This window comes from Larimichthys crocea, unplaced genomic scaffold (assembly GCF_000972845.2).
Source record: "Larimichthys crocea isolate SSNF unplaced genomic scaffold, L_crocea_2.0 scaffold462, whole genome shotgun sequence".
In the NCBI taxonomy this organism is placed as follows: Eukaryota; Metazoa; Chordata; class Actinopteri; family Sciaenidae; genus Larimichthys; species Larimichthys crocea.
In genome coordinates this window covers 73930-87451 of record NW_020856024.1, presented here as the reverse complement: position 1 = coordinate 87451, position 13522 = coordinate 73930, and the positions used below count along the sequence as shown (strand labels likewise).

The window sequence follows — 13522 nt, the reverse complement described above, 5'->3', positions numbered from 1 at the left end:
ATAGAAAAATTGTCGTTTACTCACTTCGCCTGCTAAAACTGTCAGATATACTGTTTGTCTGGCAACGTAAAGTGCCGGCAGAAACCTCATTCACAGACCCTAATCACTACCATGTTAAAAAGTCGGGAAATTTTCGTGAGGAAAGCAGAAGTAACTTTTTTCTGAATTGCTCTTAGAGGAAACTTTCTTCGATTATCGGACGAAAACTAAATATGTAGACGTTCGGAAGGGCCACACTGGATGCCCACCACTGATTTCGGTTTCAATATTGGGAAAATTACCGTTTATGGCAGAGAGATCCCTCCTCTCGAACGGGTGTCTAGATTCTTTATCCTCTCTCTCTGTAGGATTTTCACTGAAGTTCCAACTGACAACAGGTTCCGCAGAGCCCAGTGGCGGCCATTTGAGCCGAGTCTTGGGCTTCATTTGAAACTTGGTCTGTGTAAATGGCAGACAGCGACAGCAGAGCAAGGCTATGCGCGTTAGCGCCTACCTGTAATAAGAAATTTAAACGTATCCATTAGAATCGGGCTCAATGCTAAAATTACTGCAAAGGTAATGCTAGCACGTTCAACGCTGCATTAGCATAGCCATAACAACCAAACTCCTGCTACTTGTAATATGCTAATGTTAACTATGCTAATGCTAATTAAGCATTTGCCATTTAAGATAAAAATCATGATCATTCTAACATGTTAATGTTTAACCTGCTACTGCTCATTAGCATTAGCCAATAGGGATTAAATACTGCTCTGTTTAACATGCAATGCTAACTGCGCGTCAGTGCTATTCATTGCATGAGCACTAGGAATATAAATTACCTGTTATGTTAAATGGTTATGCTAACATGCCTCATGTTAATTGCTAGCACGTCAATGTTAGTCACTCACTTTTATCATTAAGAATAGCATGCTAATGTAAACAGCTAATGTTAAACATACTAATGTAAACTGCTAGCGCGTGTTCTGTCTAAATGACACTGGACAGCAGAGCACGCTAGGTGTTAATTAGCCCTAAGTCATTAAATACATGCCCATGCTAAATGCTTGCATGTTAAACTGCTAATGGTAACCTTCTAAGCTATTAATTAATATTACCACTAAGAATTAAATTACAAGCTCATGCTAACATGTTAATGCTACATGCTAATGTTACTTGCTAGGCACGTTAGTGCTAGCCACTCTTTTTCAGTCACGTAAAACTACATGTTAATGTTAACATTGCTAAATGTTAAGTGCTGCACGTCAGGCTAGCCCATAATTTTTAGTCATAAGATACATGCTAATGTTAATATGGTAATATAATTGTTAGCGCGTCAAAACAGCAGAGCAGCTAGCCTGTAGCACTGCGTAAAGACCAGGCTACTGCTAACATTAGTGGCCACAGCTAAAATTACTAAATTAGCAATTAGTTTAGCCACTAGAAAGTATTAACTGACAACTGCTAACATGCCCAAGCTACGTCTTTAAGTGGACCTTCTAACAGGTGCAGTAATTCTCCCCTGATTACAGTTGGTCCTGTTGCTTAGCAACCTCAGCCTGCGTGAAGGAGGAGAGGGGGGAGGGGCCAGCAGACAGAAGCGAGTGGCCATTTTAGTAGTTCTTGGCACTTAATTGACAGCTCTGTGTAAATGGCAGACGAGACAGCAGAGGCGTTGTGCTAGCTGTAAAGACATGCTATTTGCAAAAACATTAGCGACCAATGCTAAATTAGTGCTAATTACATTGCCATAGGGATTAATCCTGTGATTAATAAAGATAATGCTACTGCTTATGCTAATTAACAGCTCACTAGGAATTAAACATGTTATACTAAAGCTAATGGTAACATGCTATGTTAACTCTAGGCATCAGCGTACATGCTAATAACATGCTATAACATGCTAATGTTAACCGTTAACTTCTAATTCACATTAGCCACTGGAATTATAACACATGTTAATTCACTAACACGCTAATGTTCACAACCGCTAATGTTAACTGCGAGCACATCAGCGTAACATGTAATGATAAACATGTTAATGCTGAAATGCTAATGTAACATGGCTATGGGACTCTAGCGCCTCAGCGTTAACCATGCTAATGTTAACCCTGTTAATGCGAAACATGTCTAATGGTAACTGCTACGCAGCATGCGTTAACATGCTAATGTGTAACATGTTAACTGCAAACATGCTATGCTAATTGCTAGCATGTAAGCGCTAGCTGCTTCTGTGTCTAAATAAACATGTTAAAAATGACAGTTGAGGTTGCTTTTGGATTACAGACCCCAGCAACAGCCCACTCGTCACTCTCAAAATTATTTTCTAGTATGATTTGCTGAGCAGTGTCAGTAATAATGTATGGGTATGACGGGGCGCAGAGTCACGCACACTCAAAATTTCTTAGAAATTTTCTAGTTATTAAACTTATTCTTACGGCCCGTTTTTTGTTTCGCTACTCCCCCCAGTAGTTTTGTCGCACCTACACAAAATGGGTATCAAAACGTGCGGCTCGGCCCGGGGCATGTGTGCCTATGACTTTTCTAAGAGTTTCGGCAAACGGTTTTGTGAGTGCTCTCATTGACAAGACTGGCTTCTATTTGCTACGCGTGGACCGCGGCAGTTGCCGTTCCGCTTCCGTTCGCTTCCGTTCCGGTCCTGGTGAGTTGGCCTTAACAGGTGCATAACTACTTTCCTGATCACATTGGTCCTGGTTGCTTAGCAACTCAGCCTGCCGTGAAGGAGTAGAGGGGGGAGGGGCCAGCAGACAGAAGCCGAGTGGCCTTTTAGTAGTTCTTGGGCACTTAATTGAACCTGTCTGTGAAATGCAGACAGAGGACAGCAGAGCATTCGCGCAAGCTGTAAAGAATGCTATTTGCAAACATTAGCGGACCAATGCTAAAATTAGTGCTAATTAACCATTAGCCACTAGGAAATAATACATGTTAATTACTAAAACAAGGCTAATGTTAACATGCTAATGTTAAACTGCCAGCGATCAGCGTTAACAGTTTAATGCTAAAATGCTAATGCTAACATGCTAATGGAACTGCTAGAGCCTCAGCGTTATCATGCTAATGTTAAAAGGCTAATGCTAACATGCTAATGGCAAATAACATTAGCAACTCGGAATTAAAACACATGTTAATTACTAACACGCTAATGTTAACATGCTAATGTTAACTGCTAGCGCATCACCGTTAACATGCTAATGCTTACATTGGTAATGCTAACATGCTAATGTCAACTGCTAGCCTCAGCGTTAACATGCTAATGCTAACATGCTAATGTTAACATGTTAATGCTAAATGCTAGCGCATCAGCGCTAACATGCTACTGTAACATGCTAATGATAAAATGCTAATGATAACATGCTATGCTAACTGCTACGCATCAGTGTTATAATGTTAATGCTACCATACTAATGCTAACATTTAATGTTAACTGCTAGCGCATCCGTGTTAACATGCGCATCTAACATGCTAATGCTAACATACTATGCTAAAATGCTAATGCCTAACATGCTAATGTTAACATGCTAATGCTAACTGCTAGCGCATCAGCGCTAACATGCTAATGATAACCATGCTAATGATAAAATGCTAATGATAACATGCTAATGTTAACTGCTAGCGCATCAGTGTTAAAATGTAATGCCATACTATACTCATCAACATATAATGTTAACTTCTACGCATCAGTGTTAAAATGCGCATCTAACATGCTAATGCTAACATACTAATGCTTAAATGCTAATGCTAACATGCTAATGTTAATTGCTTAGCATACGCGCTAGCTGCTCTTGGTCTAAATAACCTGTTAAAAAATGACTATTTGAGGTGTGCTTTTTGGATACAGACCCACCGCAACAGCCCACTCGTCACTCTTTCTTTTTCAGTACTGATTGCTGAGCAGTGTCAGTAATAATGCATGGGATGACGGGGCCAGAGTCACGCCACATCAAAATCTCTTAGAATTTTCTAGTTGACAGTATACAAGCTCCACAAGGATGAAGTGTAGCCATTTACAGTGTATCTATGACGTCACCCACAAGTGCCTTTGAATATCAGATATGCAACTCTGGCTTTCGCCATCTTGGCAGTCCTGCCTCTTCCGCCTTGAAGCTGATCTAAAACGCAAACAAGATGTGTATCATCAGCAGAGTGAGGCAGGCTGCATAAACCCTCGGTGTTAAAACAAGCCACCTGGCACGCACTGTCCATCAAGTGGCCACACTGTATTTCTGCATGACTTTAAGCCTTATATAATCTGACATGTGAGTTGTATATAATTCACCCTCAGTACAGTTGTCATGAATGGGGAAATTAGCTTAGTATTTTCTACCAGGCTGTTACATGTTTATTTCTGCTGTGAAGTTGACATATTAACATGGGGACTACCGCCTCAAGTGGCCCTTTGAGGAACTGCAGTTTTGGGCATCTTACGTGTAATAGGCTTCACCTTCATGCCATGGGGTTGCACTTGGTTGTAACCCATTTTGGGGGCGTGCAGGCTGCAGCACTCTCCCTCAATATTGAAAACTACGTCCCATTTTTAACTTTGACACAAAACGAAAGTTTAGAAAGTTTTTCATTAAGGAGGCATTGCATTATTTACACAATTTATTAGATATGTATATTAACGATATCGTTTTTAATTTTGAAATATCAAAATATCGTAATATCTGTATTTTGCCATCAAATTGTTTTACATGACATTCAACCTTTAGACTTCAGTTCAGTTTCATATATTTGTCACATTCTAATAATAATAATGGAAATTAATGTAATAATAATAAAACAATAATAATAATAATAATATCAATAATTATTATTCATTCAAATTGTAGCAACCAATAATTTAAATACTTGGCACAAACGTAATCATTTTGGCCCTTTTAAATGTATAAAGCCAATAACATAAACATTTTGCCATAATGTAATAAGCTATTACTTACATTATTACATATCAATAACATTATATTATTAATACAATAATGAAAACTACTACAATAAAAACACAACAAAACAATAAGGAATCAATGTCCTAGGCAGCATGGATGGTCCAGAAGGGTGAGGCTCTTCCTGAGCCTGTCAGGACAGTATGTTTATGTCATGTTTATGTAGTATGTCCATGAATATCTGTCTAATTCACTCATTGAGACTGCCAACTGCCACCGTTTTTTGGGAGCTTACCATTCATACACCAATGGTGCAGCCTTCAGGAGTAATTAAAATTTAGAAATTCTTTTTCAAAACTGAAATTTTAATATGAACATATTGAATATTAACATTTGAATAAAAACTAAATTAAAAATAAAATAAAAGAAAAGGGGTATAAACACTTTATATGAATTTTTTGGTACAAATAGATATTTTTATAGGTTTGGCTAGAATTCTTGACTTTAAATGACCAAAAACTTCAAAAGAATGCATAACTCAAAACTTTGGATGAAACCCTATAAACTGTAATTATCGTCCAAATATTCAAGTAAAATTTGAGTAAATTTTTCCCAGACCTGGACAGTAAATTGTGATATAATGCTGAAAATCACCAGCGCCAATGTATCTGTACTGGATGAATTCTCAGGGTCATTGTCAGCCAGATGGCCTGCTGGGTAATCTGACCCTTCATTTCAAAGTAAAAGCATCAGTTTGATTATCAGGGCTGGAATTACCACATGCACACACAGAAACATATCATAATGAACATACACACTTCCTGTAATCATACACCCCTAATGACTGCCTAATTACTCCCTCTGTGTGTGTGTGTGTGTGTGCGTGTGTGTGGTGTCATGTTAAGGCTTTGCTGCTAAAAGGTTGTATGACACTGAGATCCGATCTGTGTGCAGTTTAATAAAACATGAACAAAACTACACATCTATTATTCAAAATTGAGGACAGGAGAAGGCAGGAGAGGAGAGGAGAGGAGAGGAGAGGAGAGGAGAGGAGCAAACATGTGTCAACCCTTCCCTCATTCTAAGACCCTTACATCTTTCTCCCTTCTCTAATGTCTTGGCTTTATGGGAGTGTTTTTGGTTTTCTATCACTCATTTTCTGATTAAGTAATTTAAAAAAATCATTGTAGACATTTTGCTTTATTTTGAGACATTTTATGGACCAGATGCTTAATTAATTAATTGATATATTAATAATAAATTGATTCATACAATCTGTATTAATGAGAGTAATGTGTTACCTCACTGTGAGCCTGCTGGATGAAGTCACAGCAGTCCTGCATGTGAAGCAGAACATCTGCGTCGGGTTGATCCAGAATACTGACTGTCTTATAGATAAACAGGTCAGGAAAGACATTCTCCACCCCGAAGGCTACATTCAGGATGTGAGATATCTAAGGAAGAAGAAGAGGAGGAAGAGAAAGAGATTTATTTTTAATAATCCCAGGATGAAGGTGACGTACAGCCAGAAAATCAGAATAATAAACAAACAGGGATCACATGACCTGACCTCACATGAACTACCTAATTATTATTTTTTTTTTAAATAAAGAGAAGAGGAGTTAATCATGAAATCATAAAAAAATTTAAGACAATAACATGTCTTGGCCATCAGATCTCTGTCTTCTAAAGCTTAATAAGATTAGATGACATGACGTGACATGACATGATATGGAAATTATGTTACCCTCAATTAATCCACTCCCAACAGTTGTGTTATTACTCATATTCCCCCAGTACCAGTCCAGGTGGTGGAGTTGGAGCCATATTTGACTCAAGTCTACTAATAAATTCTAAATCTCAACTAAATTACAACTCATTTGAAAGTCTTGTTCTTATTATTTCACACTGAACCTAAAAAAAACAACCTCTAAAAGAGAAGATAATAAACAAATAATATTAGCAGCATAGTAGAAACTGCAGACCCGCAAATAAAAGCAAAAGAAAAGGTGCTCCAGTAAGTCCCTTAGGACTTACAGTTGATCTAGAATGCTGCAGCACAAGTATTAACGTATTGCAGGGCCGGTCTTAGCTATGGGCAACGTGGGCGATCGCCCAGGGCGCAGCGTCCGTGGGGGGCGCACGAGCGCCCGAAAAAGAAAAAAACCTCGGTAATTTTCGATACCACTCATTAAGTTAGCGAAGCGGGCGCCCCGGGAGCGGGGTGTTGACAAGGCAGAGGGGGGTGGCGGACAGATTGATGGGGGCGCATCAGTTCAACAAAATGTTCGCCTCAGGGGGGTCCAGGGCGCAAATGTGGCCAGGACCGGCGCTGATGTATTGACATTGCTCATGGCAGATCTGTAAATTATATTATAAAGAGTAAAGTCTAGACCTGCTCATGTGTCATGAGATAACTTTTGTTATGATATGATGCTATATAAATTCATTTAATTCATTTAATAAGAATTAATTAATTGTACATGAATAACATTAAAATTAAATTGAATTAAACTTATACACACATAAATTCATGCATATACCTGCTGTTTTTATCCTGACTGTTTTATCAGCTTATTTGTTTGGATGCTTTAATCTGAAATAACAACCTCAATAGGGACAAGGTCTGCAAACTATCATCATCTCAATGTCTTACAATATATATTACATTTTTGGCATTGATTATCCTTATTTAACAATGTTTATTGGCATAGTCTCTGTTCAATAAACAGACAGAAAAATAAATTCAGCATTTGTCTAAGAACCTTCTAGTGCTCTGCACAAAAAAAAGTATGGCTGATTAGTATGTTGACTGACTATTATTGTTAAGTTAAGTATGAAAAGAACCTCACCTTGTGTTTTCTCAGTGTGCCAAAGTCATGTGCAGCATCCTGAGAACCTACTCACACACACACACACACACACACACACACACACACACATGCATAGTGAAATAGTTATTTAGCTAGTTCAGAATTGACTTTGGTCTGTTTTGAATCATGACACTGAGTTCTTGGGCTCGGCTGCGGGCATCCCACTGCACAGTGTCTACAGCAGGTTACAGGGAAATGTATATTCCACCTGTGAACCAGTAACTGGTTATGTCTACCCCTGACCACCCTTGAAATGGAGTCTGGAGGAATAGTCTGTAAATCACTTCGGTAGTGCAACGTTATTCTCTGTTGGTCTCAAGACTGTGTTTGAACCTAGCTTCTGAGTCTGCTTCCGTTGCATAGATTTAGTAAAAAGCAGTTCATTAGCATTTGGCTACACTAAAATCACTGAATAAGGTTATGAAGTTGTGCTTTTGTACAGTAAGCAGTGAAGCTCAGTCATAGATGCATGTAGCAGCCCTCAGAATTAGTAAAGATCTTCTATTACATAAGATAATGCATTACATTCTCTGCTAATAATATGTAATGATATACTGGGTACGGTTTAATAGTCAAAAAAATGAGCTCCTAAGTCCTTTCCTTACCACTTTTCCGTGACCTCGATGGAAAAAATCACAAGGGCAAAGAAAGATGACAAGAAATTCATAAGGAGTTAGGAGAAGATGACTGCAGTGTTCAGAGAATCTCAGTGCACTTACACTAGACTAACTAATGTTATTGCCGTAATCTGTGGTAAAACTACAAAGTCCAGAAGATGGACTACAAAACGATCATCTGAGATACTTACTAGATACTCTCTGTGCGCACTGACCATGTTTTAATGTAGGAAATATAAACATAGACAACCCTGTGAAAAATGTGACTTCATTATCAACGTTAGAATTCAAATAATAAATGAATATTGTCCACCTGTCACAGAAGTCAAATGAATTGTTTGTTATGCTGGTATAGTCGTTCACCCTCCTGTTCACTCATATAGAAACATATTAGCAAGTTATGGCAAAGATATATGATTAATCAGGAACGGTAACTTCATGATGATCTGCAGGACGCTGGATGTCACAGTTACAAGCAGTTTTTACTCTGTGTGTGAACCACAGTCAACAACAGAACACACTTCATGATCAAAGTTTTTACATCACACGTATGTCCATATTTATCCAGAAAGTTTCTTTAAGTTTTAGTTCAGTTTTTATATATACTTTCTGATGAAACAGACACAGAGAAGAAGAAAACATTCAACATCTCTAGTTGCTGCTAGGACTTTTAGACACAATGCCATTTGCAGTACGTTGGCCACTGGGATTAACCTGGTTGATGAGTGCTTTTTTCCATATATAACAAAAATTTCCAAATTTCACAGCAGAAATATGTTAACAGCCTGGTACAAAAAACAGTTTGGGTCTCTATAGCTAATTTCCCCATTTATGACAACTGTAATGAGGGTGAGTTTATATAGAACTCACCTGTTCAAATTACACTGACAATAAATATAACATACATTATATTTACAGATTTACCAAGGCATCATCAAAGAGGAATGACTCTCTCTGGCGAAAAAAGTTAGAAAGTGTTTCATTGGATTCCTGTGGGTACAGTAGGTTGCACTATCATCACCCAGGTCACAGGTATAAAGATAGCAGAACGTAGAAAAAAAGAAGTATATAATGTATAATGTATGTTAAGAAAGCGCCTTGCTAATAAATGTCTCCACCAGATCCTGTAGAACTGATTTAAGGGTTATTTTCTATGAAACTGACAAAATTGTGTCCAGTTTTTACAGGCAGCTACATCTTTTCTGTTCTCTGATGTTGCTGCTCCAACAGTTATTTTCAGCTATAAGACTGTATAAGCCACAAGCTTTGCTCCACAAAATTGATTTTGTTTTGATAAACTCCACTGACATAGGCCTAACTAATGAGCCCCCACCCAGCATATCTCTTGCCTCGTGTTCAATTACATTTTCGGGTATTGTCGTGTTTCAGATTTCTAATTGTGTTTTTGGGAAGTCCATATTTGTTTGTATTCTCAGGGGTTGCCTGTCAACATCTGTTGACAGTGGTCTAGTGTGTGTTAAATCAGTCATTATGTATCATGTGTACTCACCCAGAAGCAGGTAGGGCATGACAGTGCCGACTTGCAGGTCCCAGGAAGTGTCAGGGACATATCCCAAAAACCTCTTTGTGGGAGTGGGGTCTTCAACCACAGTAATCGTAGAACCCTTCCAGGTCTCGATGATGCGCCGGCCGCTCAATGATGTCACACGGGTGCATTGTTTCCTCAGTCGTGTCCGAGAGAAACTCTGGATCTCCTCAGTCAGAGACTGCATGACTAGACTAGGCAGGAATAAATGACAGTGATGATTGCATGCTTGTTCATGATGTGAATTGCTGAGTCTCTGTAAATAAATACACTCTTACTTCTATGCCTTGTAATATATACATATATTATAAAGAGCACGGCCTAGACATGCTCTATATGGAAGTATCATGAGCTAATTCCTGTTTCCTTCCATGTTTTGGAGCTGTAGCAGTTCAGTCCATAGAGATTTGGCTTGGGAACCAGGGGGTGGCTGGTTCAAGTCCAGTATGGAACAAAGTATGGTGGTGGACTGGTAGCTGGAGAGGTGCCAGTTGACCTCCTGGGCACTGCTAAAGTGCCCTTGAGCAAGGCACAGAACCCCTACTGTATATGTGGTAGTTATGATTATCCTTAATATAAATAAACTTACAAATCATAGATAGATTGAGGCATTGACTGTTCTCACTTAACTAGAACAATTAAATAACCACATAATACAGTTATAAGTGCAATACACAGTATATACAGTTTATACAGTTTACAATATAATGTATATATATATATTTTTTTAAAAACCTGTTTCTTCAGATATTTAGCTTTGGTCCAGCTAAGCTCAGAAGTCCTCGGTTTCAGCTGATGGCAGATAGAGTGGTGGTCCAGTTCAGTTTCCAGAAAAAAAACACATTTCTTCCATCATCATCTCTTTTCCAGAGAAAAACACTAAAAGGAAAATAAGATGTCTAGTTCAGGTCCAAACCAAAGTCAGCCTTCCTAGCTAAACTAGTCCAGTAGTCTGTCTGTCTGTCTGCCTGTCCCAACTGAGTTAAGCTATGAACTGGTCCGACTCTGCTGGAGGTGAGACTGAACTGCTGCTCTGTAACGTGAAACCTGCCGTCTGTCTCTCTCTTTCTCTCTTTTTCTGTCTTTCTGTCTTTTACATATGCTCTCTACTATACATAATGCATACAGCAACAACACTTCACAGAAAATTGAGCAGAGTTACATTTTTGATGTTGTTGATGTGAAATTTGAGAAAAAGTAGAGTTAACTAGAACATTTCTAAAGAAATTTTGAGTGTACGTGACTCTGGCCCCGTCGTCCCCATGCATTATTACTGACACTGCTCAGAAAATTCAGTACTAGGAAAGAAATTTTGAGAGTGACGAGTGGGCTGTTGCTGGGGGTCTGTATTCAAAAAGCACACCTCAAACAGTCATTTTTAACATGTTTATTTAGACACAGGAGCAGCTAGCGCTTACGTGCTAGCAATTAACATTAGCATGTTAGCATTAGCTTGTTGACATTAGCATGTTAAGGCTGATGCACTAGCAATTAATATTAGCATGTTAGCATTACCGTGTTAAATTAGCAATTAACATGTTAATGGTGATGCGCTAGCAGTTAGCATTAACATATTAGCATTAACATGTTAGCATTAACATGTTACCATTAGCACGTTAGCGCTGATGCGCTAGCAATTAACATTAGCATGTTGGCATCACCATGTTAGCATTAGCATGTTAATATTAGCAAGTTAGCGCTGATGCACTAGCAATTAACATTAGCATATTAACATTACCATGTTAGCATTAGCATGTTAGCGCTGATGCGCTAGCAATTAACATGAGCATGTTTGCATAAGCATGTTAGCGATGATGCGCTAGCAATTAACGTTAGCTAATGTTAGCAATTAACATGTATTTAATTCCTAGTGGCTAATGTCTTTTCAGCAGAGTCACTGTCACTGTCCATTTTAGACAGACAAGTTCAAATTAAGTGCCAAGAACTACTAAAATGGCTACCGCTCGGCTTCTGCCTGCTGGCCCCTCCCCCCTCTCCTCCTTCAAGCAGGCTGAGGTTGCCAAGCAACCAGGACCTAATCAGCAGCAGCTAATCTGCACCTGTTAGAATTAACATTAGCATGTTAACATTAGCATGTTAATGCTGATGCGCTGACGCGCTAGCAATAACATTAGTATGTTTGCATTAGCATGTTAACATTAGCATGTATTTAATTCCTAGTGGCTAATGTTAATTACCATTAGCATGTTAACATTATCATCTTAACAATTAACGTATTTAATTCCTAGTGGCTAATGTTAATTAGCAATAATTTTAGTATTGGTCGCTAATGTTAGCAAATAGCATGTCTTTACAGCTAGCGCTAATGCGCTAGCTGTTCTGCTGTCTCTGTCTGCCATTTTACACAGACAGGTTCAAATTAAGTGCCAAGAACTACAAAAATGGCCGCCGCTCGGCTTCTGTGTGCTGGCCCCTCCCCCCTCTCCTCCTTCAAGCAGGCTGAGGTTACCAAGCAACCAGGACCAACTGTAATCAGGAGAGCAGTTACTGCACCTGTTAAAATGTCACTTAGAGACTGAGAGAAAATGCTGAGACCTCCTCTCGAACAGGAAGGACTTCTGGCCAAACCGTATTTCCAATCATTGAGCCGACTTAACCACAAGCAGGGTGAGCCCTTCCTGATCGTTTTACATATTCGTTTTGTGTCGATAAATAAAGAAATGTGCTTGTAGGAGCAAGAGAGAGAAATTTTACTTCTGCCTTCCTCCAGAAAATTTCCCTCCTTTTTAACATGGGAGTATATGAGGGAAATCAGCGCGTAGGGAGCCAAAATTATAAAAGAGACAGCTTCAACAGTGTTATCACTGCGACCGCCTCGAATTTTCCTATGTTTGAGGGGATAATCATGCCTGTAGCTGTGCATTTGTGGCCACAGTCGCAGTTTACAAATTTATTTTTCGACGACCTTTTCTCTCCCTAGCGATGACATCACTCATTCTAGCTCTGGAAAGTTCTCGCAATACACACCCATTCATTTTTTGGCTTCGTTTTTGGCGATTTTTGGCAAAACCGTTTGCCGAAACTCTTAGAAAAGTCAGAGCATACATGTCCTGGCCGAGCCGCACGTTTTGATACCCGTTTTGTGTATGTGCGACAAAAACTCTGGGAGGAGATGCGAACCAAAAAACGGCCGTAAGAATAATAATAAGAAGAAGAATAAGCACGGTGGATAACATATAGTGTGCGCCTTGTACACACACTCAATTATACTCTGGATAGAGTGAGAAGCATTTTATTTGACTCAGTGGATACGTAGTTGGCGTAAAATGTAGATACTATGACACTAAAGCAAACCTAGGAGTGTAATTACATTAACTCTGAGCGGCTTACTCTTAACTCAGATACTCACTTTTACACCTGAAATGTTGTGTCACTAGGGTTACAAAGGGATGGTAAATTTCCAGCAACTTTCTTTGGGAAGTTTAAATTGGAAACTCGGAGGAAATAATGGAAATGTATGAGAATAATAGAAATTTATGGGAATGAACTGGAAATTTGGGTTAATCTAAACAAACTGTATCATATTCAAATATAAATATAGTTTTGTCATAAGCAGACATCCATGCAAAATAATACAATTGAAAA

The 13522-nt window shown here is 38.8% G+C and overlaps 1 protein-coding gene across 1 annotated transcript in view; it reads right to left on the bottom strand.

The window, feature by feature from the left end:
- LOC104939714 (dual specificity protein phosphatase 19) overlaps positions 1-11012 on the bottom strand; it is a 47322-nt gene extending 36310 nt beyond the window's left edge. The window contains exons 1-4 of the mRNA XM_010756267.3: positions 10652-11012; positions 9881-10110; positions 7733-7779; positions 6182-6334 (exon numbers count right to left, since the gene is read on the bottom strand). Coding sequence (XP_010754569.1) covers positions 6182-6334; positions 7733-7779; positions 9881-10103 — 423 coding nt within the window. The 5' untranslated portion in view covers positions 10104-10110; positions 10652-11012. The remainder of the gene's footprint in view (positions 1-6181; positions 6335-7732; positions 7780-9880; positions 10111-10651) is intronic.
- Positions 11013-13522: the final 2510 nt, after the last annotated feature.